This window comes from Microplitis mediator, chromosome 11, assembly GCF_029852145.1.
Source record: "Microplitis mediator isolate UGA2020A chromosome 11, iyMicMedi2.1, whole genome shotgun sequence".
In the NCBI taxonomy this organism is placed as follows: domain Eukaryota; kingdom Metazoa; phylum Arthropoda; class Insecta; order Hymenoptera; family Braconidae; genus Microplitis; species Microplitis mediator.
The window spans coordinates 8,342,083-8,358,843 of NC_079979.1; the positions used below are offsets into that span (position 1 = coordinate 8,342,083).

The following is a 16,761-nucleotide window of genomic DNA, read 5'->3' on the forward strand; positions in this document are numbered from 1 at the left end:
ATTTAGCGAATATGAACTAATCGGTTTTAAAGAAATAGAAAATAGAAAAGAGGGTTGCCTAAACGTAACACGGTTTAGAACTCACGCGGGCCAGCAAGGAAAATACATTAACTTCTCAAGCGTCATAGGCTGCCGCACCTTGGTGTCCGTTGTTTTTATCACCTCGGTTCGCGGTTCTGGAGGGAATAATTAAGAATATATAATTGGATGAATTTAGAATACAGTCAAGTGTAATTCCCTGATTGGAGGAATCGTTGACGACGCGCAACGAGGTGTTGGCCGAAGTTGCTATCCCTAAAATTGTAAACGCTGCACTTTGCAGCGAGCGCGGCAAAGAGGCCCCTTTAAATATACGGCAAGCCGGATATAACATACTGCAATGAACAGGATAAAAATGTTTGCATGAAAAGCTAAAAATTTTACATTAAAAATTTTTCGCATTAAGTTAAGTTTTTCTACTGATTAGACTATACGTAATATATGTAATTAAAAACTTCAATAAATTCATGGTAAGTTCACCATTATTTTCCCTCAAAAAATTCAAGTAATTTTTAAACTTTATTTTTATTTAATAAGAACAGAGATATTATAATGATCATAATAAAAATACTTATATTAATTTTGAAAAATTTTAATATTGAAGTTATGCGCATTGTTTAAGCTTTGTCTACTGATTAAGATGCACTTATAATATATAATTTGAAAGTTCAATAAAATCATGGAAAGTACAGCACTTCTTCGTGCAAGAAATTTATGAAATTATTTAATTTAATCTATATTTAATTCGAAAAATAATATTATAAATAACATAATAAAATAGTTTCTATCAAATGCTAAAAATTCCAATATAAATATTTTTCGCATCACATAGTCCTTTTTTACTGATTAGACCACACTTATTATATATAATTAGAAAGTTCAATAACATTATGGTAAATCCAGCATTTCTTGACTCAAGAAATTCAAGAATTGATTTGAATGAGTTTTCATTTTATTAAAAAAATGATACTATAATGAATATAATAAAAATGGTTATTGGAAACGCTATAAATTTTATATTAAAATTCTGCGTATTGGTTAAGCTTTTTCTACTCATTGAACTATACGTTTAATACATTAATAGGAAATTCAACGAAATCGTAGAACGTCCAGAATTTTTTGACTCAAGATATTGGAAGAATTATTAGACTTTGCCTTTAGTTAATGAAAAAAATTGTATTTTAATTAACATAATGAAAATTCTCATACTAAGTTGAGTTAATATTTTGAGGGGTCTGGCATTTCTTCGCTCAAGAAAATCCAGAAATGATTCAAGTCAATCTTTATTAAAATAAAAAAAAGTTATTGTACTAAGCATAATAAAAACGTTTGTATAAAATGCTAAAAATTTTATATTCAACATTTGTTGCATTGCATTAAGCTATTCTACTGAAATGACTATAATTGTAATAGATAATTAGAAAGTTCAATTAAATCATGAAAGGTCAGCATTCTTTCGCTTAAGAAAATCAAGAAATGATTAAACTTAATTTTTATTCAATAAAAAAATCATATTATCATGAACATTAAAAATACCGATACTTTAAACTCTAAAAATTTCGCTACAAAATTCTTTTGCTTTGCTCAAACGTTCTTACTGATAATAATACATTTATAATTTTCATTTTTAAATTTAAGTTAAACTGTACAAAATACAGCATTTCTTCGCTCAAGTAATTAAGGATATAACTATAATAAATTTTGACTAATATGAATGAATAGTATCACCACACATTCACTAACAGTTTTCACTCTAAATGTTAAGTAATTCAAAATAGAAAAAATTCATTTAACTCTAATTTATCGAATAATTGTAACATCCCGATGAAAAAAGATTTTATACAATTGTACAAAATTATATACAAAAAATAGCCCGATCCAATTGTATACAACTGTATAAAAATTGTATACAATTCTATACAAAATGTATATAAGTCTATATAATTATATACAATGCTATATAATTGTAATGTATAGAATTGTATATAATTATATAGAATTGTATACAATTTGTATAGAATTTTATACAATTTCTATACAAATTGTATACAATTGGATCGGGCCATTATTTCTATCCAATTATATATAGTCTATATATAATTATATATAGTCTATATATAATTATATATAGTCTATATATAATTATATATAGTCCATATATAATTATATATAGTCTATATATAATTGTATAAAATCTTTTTTCATCGGGATCGTTTGAATGAACAATTTTAACTAATTTTTTTTTTTGTAAAGAAATAAAATTATCTGGATCTACGATTTTATAACATCAACGATAAACAATTAACCTTTCAACGAACCATTTTTATTCTTTTATTAACTATGATAAATTCATTCTTATTTGAGATTTCATTGATTTTCAATTTCTCAGAATATCTAAAAATAAGAAATCTTAGAAGTAAGCATTACAACTATACAATTTAAAACCATGAAATTTGAGTGAATAATAAAATATTAATCGACAGCATAATAGTATTTTGATTCAGATTAAACTACCTTTGTCAGTAAATATTGACTATTATAAATGATTACAAAAGAGCTCTGTATAGAAATTTAATGATGCCCAGCAAACGGGATCGCATTGAATCGCATTCAGTTTTCTATCCGATTCAATCCTGTTTTTGGAATGGCCGTCTTGTCAATCCGAATCAATGCGATTCAATGCGACACGTTGATATACGCTAAGTAGGAAACTTTTTTTACCGATTAACCCAAAATTCTAGATTACCGATAGCTGAAATTTAAAAATTTCAATACGATTATAATATGACTCAAAAATAATTGGGAGAAAAAAAATTATTTTAATACAGAGTGTAAATAGAAAACATCTAGTAAAATTATAGCTTTTGCAATCATTTTAATGATATCAAATTTTTTTAGTAAAATAATTCACTAAGCACGAAAAATTGAATGACTGTGAAAGTAATTAAGTTTAAAGGCATGCATTTATTTATTTAAAAAATACAAACTATTGAACTTTGTTAAAATATAAATATTGAGGGAGATAGCCACTGTGAGGATCGAAAAAATAGATGATTTTCGGGAATTTTTTGATTGGGATAATAAAGAAATATGGGGATCGGGTTTATTTTTTGTTTTATAATGTATACATTGAAGATAATTCTCCTAAATTTTCGTCAAAACATATTATGTTGTTACAAAGTTATAAGCATTTTTGTGGAGCAACAAAAAAATTTTCCCCACCACGGTGTCATCTCTAACTCAAAAACGGATTATCAGAAACAATAAACCAAAGGGCGTTGTAATGTGTATGCATGTGGTTATCGTTCCACGTAGGGGATTTTGAAAATTTGGATTTGAAAAAAAATGGTGACATATAAAAAATTTTTTCGTTTTTTTTTTCTCATTTTTTTGGATTCAAACAGCCCTAAAAAATCTTAAAAATCAAAATTTTCAAAATTCACGTGCAACTTTAGCTACTGAATAGACGAATACGGCATAAAAAAAAGTTGCGAATCGGTTCATATTTATGCGAATTACAGATGCCACCAGTTCAAAAAAAGTAGTTTCGAGAAAAACGCGTTTAAAGTTTTTAGTCGATGCAGCAGTCAGTTGACGCGCTGTCACAAAAATGACTATAACTTGAAAAATATTCGGAATTTTTATACAAAACTCTAGATACATATTTTTGAACATAGACACTAGACTGATTCAAAAAAATCGACTAATTTTTTTTTTCTGCATTATATCGAAAATATTGTTGGAAATGACGAAAAAAAAATACTGTGAAAGTTTGAGCTCTTAATATTAATATTAACAACTGCCGCATCGCAATTTTCTATTTCCCGTTTAAATAACATGGGAAAATTTATTTTTTAAGCTTTGGAATTTTGTAGCTCTCGGTGAGACCAATACTTTCAAATGTTCAAGACATATTCTTGCGGGAAATTTGACGCTCTACAAAAAAGGTCTCCTATAATTTTTCGATATTTTTATTTCTTCAAAAGTTATTCAAAGTTAAAGTTATATTGACGATAAATTTCTAGATTTTTTAAATTTTTTGACGCAACCATCAACTTTATCCGAAAATTTTAGAGGACATTTTTTGTAGAGCCTTTTATTTCCTACAACTTATCTCAGAGAAAATTTTTGATATTTCTCACAAGTCGTAAGTTATTCGCAATTAATTGAAAATTTAATATAATTAATGTTAAGCAACAAAATTTAGATAATTTAAGAATATACACTTTGATTTAATAAAAAAAAAAATTTTTTTTTTTTTTGAAATCTCACAGTGGCTATCCCCCTTAAAAATGTCAGATAGACAAATAGTCTAGTCGAGAAGTGAGTTTTCTGCGAAAAATCGTTAAGACACTCTTAAAAATATGGCGGTTGGTGCATTGGATTCAGAATTTAATTCTGGGAAATGGGTATTTTTTTATTTATCCGTCATTACAAATTTCATTTGTTACAAACAAAAAACGAAGAGACAAAAAGGGAGTTTCCGTTTTGTAGCTATAACTTCAAAAATATTAAAGATATCTGAAATTAAAAAAAAAGATTATAAAAGAGGAAATAATTTTAGTAAAATAAGTCTTGACTCCCTGAGTTGCAGCTCCATTATTTATAATTTTAATTAAACGTTGAAAGTTGGGCTCCGCGCGGCCGTTTCGGTGCCTAGGCGTCGCCGCAAAGCAAAGTATGCAACACAAAATAATTTTTTTATAACATTCAATATTAATTTAAAAATCTGAATAAATTATAGTGTCATCTAGACACTTGAAGGAATATAGCCCCGCAAGAGAATAATTTTTTAGCTCGATTTTTGTTAACGTTATTTAATTGTTAATTAACAAATTTTTCGGAGACTTGAGTTTTGTGTTGCATACTTTGCTTTGCGGCGTTAAATTAAAATTATAAATAATGGAGCTACAACTCGGGGAGTCGAGACTTACTTAACTGAAATTTTCTCATCTTTTAGAATCTTTTTTTAAATTTCAAATATCTTTAATATTTTTGAAGTTATAGCTACAAAACGGAGACTCCCTTTTTGTCTCTTCGTTTTTTGTTTATAACAAATGAAATTTTTGATGGCGGATAAATTAAAAAATTCCCATTTCTCAGAATTAAATTCTGAATCCAATGCACCAATCGCCATATTTTTAAGAGTGTTTTTACAATTTTTCGCAGAAAACTCACTTCTCGACTACACTAGATGACAGTTCCAGAAAAATTGTCAAGGTCTTACTTTGACGTTCGACTGTCAACAAATTTTAACTTTTTTAAAATTGTCTTCTCTAAAATTTACGCGGTTAAGTTTAATTAAAAAATTCCTATGCGATAAATTATTATTTATTTTAAATAAAATTATTGTAAAAAATTTATTTTTTACTTGTAATCTAATATTTTTTTAAAAATTGACCGCAAAATAATCTCTTTGGATTGACGATATAACTTTATTTTATTATAAAATATAAATGATAACAGTTATTATTTTTCATTTTATGAGAATATTTTCCTTTGAATAAATGACCGCGATAATTAAATAGTAATTCGATATTTCATATCAATTATTACTACTTTAACGGATTATGGTACACAGAAATCTTTGTTGGTTATTCAGTTTGATCTTTAAACTGCATGATCGACAGAATCTAGAAAATCCTATGCGATTCAATACTTTCCAATGCGAAACATAGGGTTTCAAAAATAGTATTGAATCGCATTGAAACGCATTGAATCGCATTGGCTTCCAATGCGATCCCGATTGCTGGGTGCGTTCATACAACATAAATTCTTGAGAAATCTTATAATTTTCTTCTGACAAGAATAGATTATTTATAGATGACAAAATATCAAAATTGAGAGAGTAATTTTTCAGTTTCGAGAAACTTGAGTTTTTTTTTAAAGAATCTGTGACAATAATCGACAGAAATAAATTAACTTCTAACGAAAAACATACCTTTTTGCAAAAAAAAAAAATATGTTAAAGACGCGTAAGAAAATAATCGTAGCAATACTACTTGTTTTTAATAAAATAAGCTTCATTATAAAACGAAAATAACCATCATGTGAATCAATTCAATGAAAGTATACAAAAAAAAAGGGTTTACTCAATGCAAAGAATCAACTTTTTTCATGTAGGCCAGTAAAAATAGCATTTAACTTTGCACTAAATTTCCGATCCAAATTTTTTTTTTTATAATGTTTAGGGTCGCTTACTGAGCATAAAATCACAAAATGCTGACAGATCCAGGTGACGCCACCATCGCTATCCTTAAAAAAAGTTGTCGGCTGATATCTCAGAAACTATGCACTTTAGGGCAAAAATCATAGAGACCATTATCATAGAGAATAAAATTTCGCATCTTTTTTTTCGGTAAACTTTTTTATAAAACTTACCGTTTACGATTTATGGCCCATTTAATGAACCGGTTTTTCTAACGCGGCCAATAACTCTTGAAATATTAGATTAATCAATAAAATTAACCAATCCATTTTTAAAGATCAGTTAATTTTCTACAACTTTTGTTTCAAACTTCTTTTTCTGATGTCCATACTTTTTGAGTTATAGGACGTTTAATGTTGGACTACCGGACGTTGAATTGAAAATTTCAAGATACGCTTAGAATATAATGGTACAAATTCAACAAATAAATTAAAAAAAATATCCCGCTTGTTTATTTAGTTAATAATAGTTAATAGTTAATAATAATAATAATAATAATAATAATAATAATAATAATAATAGTTAAATAATAATAATAATTAATAGTTCAATTCCTTACTTGCAATAGTAACGAACTTTTTTTTTATTTTATTTTATTATATTTCACACAACTAAAAAATAGTTAGTAATTATGGTTAATTATGTTATTTTCCAATGCTATAATAAAATAAAAGAAAACGAAAGATAAATATTTTTAAAAAATTCATTCAAAATTTATTTTTCAAAACAACATAAAACAAATAAAAATTTGAAATTTTATTAAATTCTTGACCGTTTTCTGTGCCATCTCTGTACCATCTCTGTACCAATTGGCTGCTAGGGCTTCGTACCCAGTATTCTTATAGCTGCTATAAGAGTGATTTGAAAAATCAATTTTTTAAAAATATTCCTCTTTCGTTTTCTTTCATTATATTATAGCATTTGAACATAACATAATTAACCATAATTAATAATTAACCATTATGTTATGTTCAAATGCTATAATATAATGAAAGAAAACGAAAGAGGAATATTTTTAAAAAATTGATTTTTCAAATCACTCTCATAGCAGCTATAAGAATACTGGGTACGAAGCCCTAGCAGCGAATTGGTACAGAGATGGTACAGAGATGGCACAGAAAACGGTCAAGAATTTAATAAAATTTCAAATTTTTATTTGTTTTATTGTAAAATCAGAGGATAAACTAATTGGATCTGGTGTAGGTGATGGTAATTTTAACAAATAAAAATTACACACTTTTTAGGTAAAATAAATTAACTATTTATTTACACTTTGTACAGAATTATTAGGAGAAATAATTATTATTAATAGCGAATTCAACTTAATTGATACGCGAGAGCGAATGCAACGTAATAAGCACGTATTAAGACTCAACACGTGGTTAATAGCGATTACTTCCCGGAAATTAATTTACAATTAATTATCCGCGGATGACAATTTATTTATATTCAACAAATTGCAGCCTTGATATACTGACTAATTATTGAATATAATTCAGCACAAGATTTATTATGATTACTTAATAAAACGTTTATAAAAGCGAAGTGGTTTTAAGCACGAGGTGAACTTTTGAAGAGCACGTTGTGAATTAATGAGAAAAACGTCGTAAATGAAAGCCCACAACGGTTTCTTTGTGGCGTCAGAGCGGTAGACCAATGAGAAAATTAGAAAGCGACGCTAACGAGATTTCAGCCAATAGGGAAAATCCACGTAGCTTGATGAGATCTTGAGTCAATGAGTGCGTTTCATGTCGCAACTCTTTTATTCATTGTTGGAACTAATTAATTTGAATGATGGATTTTCCTCATTGGCCAAGATCTCGCGCTTAAGTTCAAATAGCGAAAGTGCTGCCGACCTATTGGTGAGGCTCGGCGTTCTCAGGTGGTAGCGAGTTTGCTCTTGACTGAACATTCTCCCCAGCGCTGGCGACTGTGTCGACAGGATTGTCATCTGGAGAGTGAATTGGCAGCACGCACAGTTTAGCGATTGGTCCAACTAGTTCCGTGGTAGCGGTTTTCAGGGTGACTACTCGAGTCAACCCATCTCGTCCTGGATGTAATGCGAGTACTCTAGCGAGTGGCCATTTTGATGGTGGGAACCTCTCATCAGTCAGCAGGACTAATGAGCCCACTTTGAAGATATTAGATGGATGATGCCACTTAGAGATTGATTGATGTCGTTGTAAGTACTCAGACGACCATCTAGTCCAAAATGTCTGGAACATTTGTTGTAATTGTTGCCAGCGTGACAACGTAGCGGTATTGTTTTCCAGTAGCAACGGTCCTGGTACGGCGATTAGAGGTTCACCGATGAGAAAGTGTCCAGGAGTCAAAGCGGTTAAGTCTGCAGGATCTTCGGATAGCGGAGCGATCAGTCTTGAGTTTAATACAGCCTCAATCTGCGTTAAAACTGTAGTGAGTTGGTCGTAAGTCAATAGCGATTCACCAATAGTTCGAATGAGATGGAACTTGATTGACTTGACGGCTGCTTCCCACTTGCCACCAAAGTGGGGAGCACTTGGCGGGTTGAACTTCCAGTCTGTGCCATCTGTAGCGAGTATATACTAAAGTTCCCGTAGCTGTCTCGATCCTGCTGCGAATTCTCTCTTTAGCGTAGCGTCTGCTCCTACAAAATTTGTACCACAGTCCGAGTATAGGGTACTGCAGGCGCCTCTCCTACTAGTAAATCTTCTGAATGCTGCGACGAAAGCGTCAGTAGAATAATCGGTGACAATTTCAATGTGTATAGCAGAGGTAGCGAGACATACAAAAACAGCGATCCAACCTTTATAGGTTTTCGCACCTCGACCTTGAAATGTCTTCAGTGTTACTGGCCCAGCGTAATCTATTCCCATGTGTAAGAATGCTTTCGATGGTCTTACACGAGCGGATGGCAATTGTCTCATTAGTTGTTGTGCACGAACACCTCTATGTCTCGTGCACACGACGCAGCGAAGAATGTGAGACCTGACTGGAACACGCCCACCTTCTATCCAGACAGATCTCCGTAGATCAGCGAGAGTCAATTGAGTTCCCCCATGGAATGTTTTTTGATGCGAATTTTCTATGAGTAGCGTACTTAAGCGTGATGATCTTGGTAAAATAGCTGGATTTTTCTGATCATCATCCAGTAGCGAATTCTTCAAGCGACCGCCGACTCTGAGTACTCCATTGTAGTCGACGTAGGGAATCAATTTAGCGAGATGATGATTTCAATGTAGAGAATCACCATCTTTCAGCAGTTTCAGCTCTTGCGAATAGTACTGACTTTGCGTATACTTGATCAGCAAAGTTTTAGCGAGTTCCAGGTCGACTGTAGATAGTGGTGTGGCCAGTGTGGACTGTGGCACTTTTTTAAATTTAGCGATGGCACGTAGACAGATTCCAAGCGTGCGAAGTAGTGGTGACAACTTAGAGAATTTGTCCAATAGCGTATGTAGCGGGTGTGAATCTGCCTTGAAGATGGTAAAAACCAGACCTGGACGTTCTTCAAGATGTGATACCGTCTGAGTAGGGATGTCAAAGGATGGCCAGTTTTCTTTTGATTGACTGAGCCACTTAGGTCCCGTCCACCATAGCGAATGCTGTTCCAGTTTAGCTGCTGTTAAACCTCTTGAAGCGCAGTCAGCTGGGTTGAGTTTCCCAGGAACAAAATCCCAGTTGACACTTGGTAGCGATTCCTGAATCTTGGTAACTCTGTTGCGAATGTAGACTTTCCATCTAGCGGGGTTGTTTTGTATCCACGTTAAGGATACAGCGGAGTCTGTCCACATAAAGATTGGTACATTTTCAAGCTTCAAGACATTCTTGATGTAGAGTACCAGTTGAGCGAGTAAGACAGCGGCGTTGAGCTCCATTCTTGGTATTGAAATTGGTTTCAGTGGTGCAACTTGTGTTTTGGCACACACTAGCGAAATATTGGAGCTTCCCGTAGCGTCAGTAACCTTTAAGTAGACGACAGCAGCCATAGCGAGTTGAGAAGCGTCAGAGAATCCATGTAATTCAATCGATACACCAGTTCTTACATGATTCCAGCGAGGTATCTGAATCTTCGAGATCTGATGTAGTTCATCTCGAAACAAATTCCACTCTTGAAGAAGCAACGGTGATAGCGTAACATCCCAATCGAAGTTCTGCAGCCATAGCCTCTGCATGAACATCTTGGCTCTTACGATGATAGGTGCCAAAAACCCAAGCGGGTCGAACAAGCGAGCAATTTCAGATAAAATTGTGCGTTTAGTAGTTGGAGATGCTTCTGGTAGCGAATAACCGAATTGGAATTTATCTTGAGTAGAATTCCAGGTTAATCCGATCACCTTTACTGTAGTATCTCCAAGTTCTCGTGGTGTATCTTCTTGGGTTTCCACTGGAGCGACTTGAGACAATAATTCTGTTGAATTACTTGCCCATTTTGCAAGCGGGAAGCATCCTGCGGCACACATATTTTTTGTATCGAGAGCAACTTCAATTGCCTCAGCGAGTTCATCTGCGCCTCCATAGATGTCATCAACGTAGCGGGTGTTTGTCAGCGGTTCAACAGCCTTTGGAAATTTATTTCCTTCATCTTCAGCGAGTTGTAAAAGTGCTCTTCCAGCGAGATATGGAGCTGATTGTAATCGTGCAGAAAGCGTAAGACGTGAGAGTGTGGCTCTCTCGCTTCAATCATTCTCTTTCCCTCTCTCTCTTCTTGCTCTGAGAGTCAAGTGCAGCAGTCTAGTCTCTGCGTTAGAATTTGGGAGATGATTTCGCGCAGCATGAGACCGCAAATTAGTCCCTGCGCATAATTAGGTGGGGTCAACGCAGGTTGTGGCCCAGAGAACTGACCCAAGACGATTGATCAAAAGACGACACTCAAGTTCGAGAGCTGTAACTGATCGGTCTTATCCACTTCACTCTCTCTAAAATCGTCTACTATATATATTTCTTTTCCGAGCATTATTGTATATAAGATATAGTTAGTTTAAGAACACTTGAGTTCGGTTAGCAAAGACGCACCGAAGCACAATTCTTTCTGCTCAAGTAATTATTAGAACTTGTCTTTGATATATTAAACTAGATTTATTCAATCTATAAGAAGTGATAAGAAACCTTCCGCTTGAGTCTTTCATAATTTATTTGAATTTAAAGTTAATTTGTTAATTGAGATACGTGGTGTTGCTTTGATACACCAAATTGAATATTACACCTGAAGTTCGTTTATCTGATCAAATAAATAAAACCAAACTGTATAAAGTGAGTGGTGTGGTTTTTCTTCGTGTGCGACAACCTGCCGACGCGGCTCCCAGGAGCCAGAGGAAACCTATTGGACACCAACATCACCAGGACCAAGCCGAGAAGAATCGTCGACCAGCATCATCAATAAATCGACCCGAATACCGATAAGTTCTCAACGAATTACAAGTATATCAATATATAGACTTTCGGTCTTTCTCTCTCTCTTCAACGCGGTTAATATTTTTTAATTTATTCCCGCTCACCATAAATTAATTCACGCCCTCGAGTCGATCAAATTACATTCGAACGCTTTGTAAATATATATAAAATTATCTAAATTTTAAGTCAAAGGGGAAACTGTATATAAATTGGGATCTTGGTTAAATAAAGTATAAGTTTGATTGTTATTTCTTGATTAAATTTAATTATCACCAGCGTCACATAGCATAAAGATTTTCTTTCAGCCGCGTGTCCGGTCAGGACGAGTACCTGCTTCCTGAGAGCATTTCCCGTCTTTTGAAACCAGAATTTTAGAATAAAATAAGTATAATTAATGATAATACATTTAAGTAAATCAGTAATTTCGGAAAATTCATTTGACTGTGGTTCTTGGCTATCTGGACACGCAGTAGCCAGGGCCCACCGTTATATGATGTGGTTCCATAAGTTACCGTAGCGAGTGCAAATACTATTGGGATGTCATCCTCGTCAAACCAGAGTATGCACTGTAGATGATCTTCCTTGTCAACTGCAATCTGACGAAACATCTTAGTTACGTCAGTAGCGAATAGATAGCGGTGACAGCGAATGCAAATCAGTACATCACTGATGTCAACTTGAATCTTCGGGCCCACATGGAGTATCTCGTTAATTGATACGCCTGATGTCGTTTTCCATGATCCATTGAATACCACCCTGAGCTTGGTGGTAGTGCTCTGTTCTTACGCGTCTCATATGTCCCAAGTCTTCATATTCTTTCAAGAAGTCGTAGTATAACTTCTTGTAGATTGGATCATTATCCAGACGTTTGCGAAGACGTAGTAAAGCGTATTGTGCAGCTCGTAGCGAGTCACCCAGTTGACTTGGAGGAGATTTAAGCGGCAAGCGAACGACATATCGACCATCAGTCTGTCTGTAGTGTGTATTGACAAAGTGTTGTTTACACTTTTCTTCATCTTCATTGTAGTGTATAGCGAATTCTGTCTGTGGTTCTTCTTGGTACCAAAATTTGCTCAGCAAGTCTTGTCATTGATCATCAACAGTGACATGATGACCATAAGCTGTCAATTTTGATGTAGCGGTGTCCACAGATCTATAGATGATCCAGCCAAGCGTCGTTGACTGAGCGATTGGGTCATTGTTATTACCCTTCCTTATTTTAGCGTTGATTATGTGTGCAGCTGGTGCTGCACCCAGAATGATGTCAATAGGTCGAGATGTTAAGAACTCTGGATCAGCGAGTTGTAGACCGTTTATGTGCGGCCATTTCTTGTTGGTTAGCGTGAATGACGGCAAGTTCACCATCAATAGAGCAAGCACATGAGCTTGGATAGTAATAGAACCGTTGTTGTGTAGCGAATGCAGCGACACCTGGCATGATCCAAGTGAATGTCCAGCTGACACATTACCAATCCCTCGTAATGGTACAGCTGCTTTGTTTAGCGGTATATCCAACTTCTTAATTAGCAAATGCGTCACAAAGGATAACTCCGATCATTGATCAATTAGTAAACGGGCAGTGCATGTACTTCCTGTTAGCGAATTCAACTTAACGAGCGCGGTAGCGAGTAATACATTGAGCGAATGAGCTGAAAGCAGACTAGGTTAGCGAATTCAAAACAAAAGTTACCAAAACTGGAACTATTTGTTACCTTGAGTCGGTACGGCAGGTTCCTGTACCGATTTAGCGGAAGTCTCATCATCAACGTGAGTGGACGTGTGATGTGGCTTGTGACAGTGGTGGCACCTGTCTTGCGTCTTGCAGTCAGCGAAGCGATGGCGTCCCAAGCAGTTGTAGCAAAGCCGGTAGTGATAGACCATCATCTTCCGGTTTTGTGGCGACGCCTCTTGGTAGCTTGGGCAAAACAACACAAAGTGTTTTTGCTAGCAAATAGGACACAGTCCTGGTTCACTCGTCTTCTCTTTCGGAGTGAAAGCGTTATAGCTGGCACCTCCTCTCGAAGTAGATGCATTGGAGGGGGTAGCGGATTTACTCGTGGCACTACCGGCCTTGTTGGTAGCGGCTGATCGCGAATATGTCTTCGGTGGTTGTGGACGGTCGGTAACTGCCTTTGATTGAGCTGAGGAAGCTCTAGCGCCAACGCCCGAATTTTCCCAAGCACGTACTTTGGCCTTCAGCATGTCGTGCAGCTGCTGGTAGGTCGGGAATTCGTTAGAGAGTCCTAGCGAGGCCATCCACTCCACACGAAGGTCTTCTGGCAAACAGTGTACCGTCAAGCGAATCAAAAATGGATCTGAATCGTTGATTGGTACTCCCAAGGCGAGATGGCGTCCAGCGACTTCTTATTAGCGAGTAACAAGGCGTCAAGTTCGGCAGCGGAGTGGCCAGTTAGCGGTTGTCGGTACAGTAATTCATCGACATGCATGTCGAGTAATCTGCGTGGGTTGGTGTAGCGAGTGTTCAATAGTTCCCAAGCCGATTGGAACTCGTCATCCGTGACTTGTATGTTAGCGATTAACGACGCGGCCTCACCTTTGACCTGGGTTTTCAGGTAATGCATCTTCTGCGAGCCGGTAAGCGAATTTTCGTGGATGACCAGAGAGGTGAACAAGTCCTTGAACGAGTCCCACTCGTCATATGAGCCCTGGAACGTCGGCAATTTTATTTGAGGCAGGTTCGCTTTGTGTGTGCCTCCGAAATACGCAGTTTGGTCGTGGTTGATGGCTTGAGGCTCTGGAGCAGGCACTGGAGCGGGTTTACCTGCGTTGAGTCTCACCAGGAGTTCGGTGTACACTAAACTAGCGGTACCAAACGCGTTACCTGTATAGTATTCGTTTTCGACGATCTCTGGAATCTCCTCAAAAATTCTCTCATGAGTTGTGTTGAAGCGAGTCCACAAATCATTCAAGAAAGCGAGTTCTGCGTCAATAGCGGGTGCACCTTGAGTAGCGAGTACGGCGTCGGTCAAGCGGTTGGACATATCACGCATCGTGTCGATGCGGTTCATTTGAAGAGCGACTTGGGCTTCGGCGGCCATCTTGATTGCACGACACTCACAAAATGGACGCGACAAGTGAAAACCGACGCTAAGTTTTCAATCTTAAAAATCTAACTGTCTTTATTACACCGGTGTGTAATTATGATCACCACGGGCAGCACTCTAGCAGTGCTCAGCAATGCCCACGGCACTTAGCGATTTCACTGCACAAAAACTGGTCACTCACTTTTTTCTTACAATTTTTTAAGATGTTTTAATTTTAATAATTTTTAATTGTTAAACACCACACTAAATTCGGCTCGAAGGACCAAATGTAAAATTAGAGGATAAACTAATTGGATCTGGTGTAGGTGATGGTAATTTTAACAAATAAAAATTACACACTTTTTAGGTAAAATAAATTAACTATTTATTTACACTTTGTACAGAATTATTAGGAGAAATAATTATTATTAATAGCGAATTCAACTTAATTGATACGCGAGAGCGAATGCAACGTAATAAGCACGTATTAAGACTCAACACGTGGTTAATAGCGATTACTTCCCGGAAATTAATTTACAATTAATTATCCGCGGATGACAATTTATTTATATTCAACAAATTGCAGCCTTGATATACTGACTAATTATTGAATATAATTCAGCACAAGATTTATTATGATTACTTAATAAAACGTTTATAAAAGCGAAGTGGTTTTAAGCACGAGGTGAACTTTTGAAGAGCACGTTGTGAATTAATGAGAAAAACGTCGTAAATGAAAGCCCACAACGGTTTCTTTGTGGCGTCAGAGCGGTAGACCAATGAGAAAATTAGAAAGCGACGCTAACGAGATTTCAGCCAACAGGAAAAATCCACGTAGCTTGATGAGATCTTGAGCCAATGAGTGCGTTTCATGTCGCAACTCTTTTATTCATTGTTGGAACTAATTGATTTGAATGATGGATTTTCCTCATTGGCCAAGATCTCGCGCTTAAGTTCAAATAGCGAAAGTGCTGCCGACCTATTGGTGAGGCTTGGCGTTCTCAGGTGGTAGCGAGTTTGCTCTTGACTGAACATTTATGTTGTTTTGAAAAATAAATTTTGAATGAATTTTTTAAAAATATTCATTTTTCGTTTTCTTTCATTTTATTATAGCATTGGAAAATAACATAATTAACCATATTTACTAACTATTTTTTAGTTGTGTGAAATATAATAAAATAAAATAAAAAAAAAGTTCGTTACTATTGCAGGTAAGGAATTGAACTATTAATTTTTATTATTATTTAACTATCATTATTATTATTATTATTATTATTATTAACTATTAACTAAATAAACAAGCGGGATATTTTTTTTAATTTATTTGTTGAATTTGTACCATTATATTCTAAGCGTATCTTGAAATTTTCAACTTAACGCCCGGTAGTCCAACATTAAACGTCCTATAACTCAAAAAGTATGGACATCAGAAAAAGAAGTTTGAAACAAAAGTTGTAGAAAATTAACTGATCTTTAAAAATGGAGTGGTGAATTTTATTGATTAATCTAATATTTCAAGAGTTATTGGCCGCGATAGAAAAACCGGTTCATTAAATGGGCCATAAATCGTAAACGGTAAGTTTTACAAAAAAGTTTACTGGAAACAAAAGATGCGAAATTTTATTTTCTATGACAATGGTTTTCATGACTTTTGCCCTAAAGTGCATAGTTTCTGAGATATCAGCCGAAAACTCTTTTTGAGGATAGCGATGGTGGCGTCACCTAGATCTGTCAGCATTTTGTGATTTTATGCTCAGTAAGTGATCCTAAACCTAAAAAAAAAAAAATTTGGATCGGAAATTTAGTGCAAAGTTGACCCAAAAAAACGTCTATTTTTACTGGCCTAATATAAGCATAATCTGTTGATTGAAAAAAAAGTTATGATATAGGTGTTATGTCCGCCGCTTAGATTTAAATTAATTATCCGGGATGTCTCCCTTTGGTAGCGATAGAAAAATTTAACGAGCGATTTGGAGGATGCGGACAACAGTAAAGAATACAAGGAAGGTTTTCACTTCCTATATTTATTATTTATTGTGGGTTTTTCGAAGAGTACGAACCCAAACGCCTTCGAGCTTGGTCACGTTGCATTTATAT

The 16,761-nt window shown here is 34.9% G+C and overlaps 3 protein-coding genes across 3 annotated transcripts; all 3 read right to left on the reverse strand.

Annotated features, from left to right (window-relative positions):
• Positions 1-8,103: 8,103 nt before the first annotated feature.
• LOC130676927 (uncharacterized) lies at positions 8,104-9,153 on the reverse strand. Its single transcript, XM_057483434.1, has 2 exons — positions 8,889-9,153; positions 8,104-8,795 (listed from the first exon to the last, which is right to left on the reverse strand). Exons 1-2 carry the CDS (start codon positions 9,151-9,153, stop codon positions 8,104-8,106), a joined length of 957 nt encoding a protein of 318 aa, XP_057339417.1.
• Positions 9,154-9,459: 306 nt separating this feature from the next.
• LOC130676928 (uncharacterized) lies at positions 9,460-12,228 on the reverse strand. Its single transcript, XM_057483435.1, has 2 exons — positions 12,105-12,228; positions 9,460-10,853 (listed from the first exon to the last, which is right to left on the reverse strand). The coding sequence occupies exons 1-2, from the start codon at positions 12,226-12,228 to the stop codon at positions 9,460-9,462; spliced, it is 1,518 nt and encodes a 505-aa protein (XP_057339418.1).
• Positions 12,229-13,923: 1,695 nt separating this feature from the next.
• Positions 13,924-14,679, reverse strand: LOC130676929 (uncharacterized). Its single transcript, XM_057483436.1, has one exon. The coding sequence runs from the start codon at positions 14,677-14,679 to the stop codon at positions 13,924-13,926; it is 756 nt and encodes a 251-aa protein (XP_057339419.1).
• Between the last annotated feature and the right edge of the window lie 2,082 nt (positions 14,680-16,761).

Bases quoted from the DNA above. Each gene is read 5' to 3' on its own strand.
- LOC130676927 (XM_057483434.1), bottom strand. From the start codon at position 9,153: ATGAGACAATTGCCATCCGCTCGTGTAAGACCATCGAAAGCATTCTTA. The intron at 8,796-8,888 runs GTACAAATTTTG...TACTCGCTACAG, and splicing joins TACCCTATACTCGGACTGTG to ATGGCACAGACTGGAAGTTC.
- LOC130676928 (XM_057483435.1), bottom strand. From the start codon at position 12,228: ATGTTTCGTCAGATTGCAGTTGACAAGGAAGATCATCTACAGTGCATA. The intron at 10,854-12,104 runs GTGGGCCCTGGC...GATTACAATCAG, and splicing joins TGGAACCACATCATATAACG to CTCCATATCTCGCTGGAAGA.
- LOC130676929 (XM_057483436.1), bottom strand. From the start codon at position 14,679: ATGGCCGCCGAAGCCCAAGTCGCTCTTCAAATGAACCGCATCGACACG.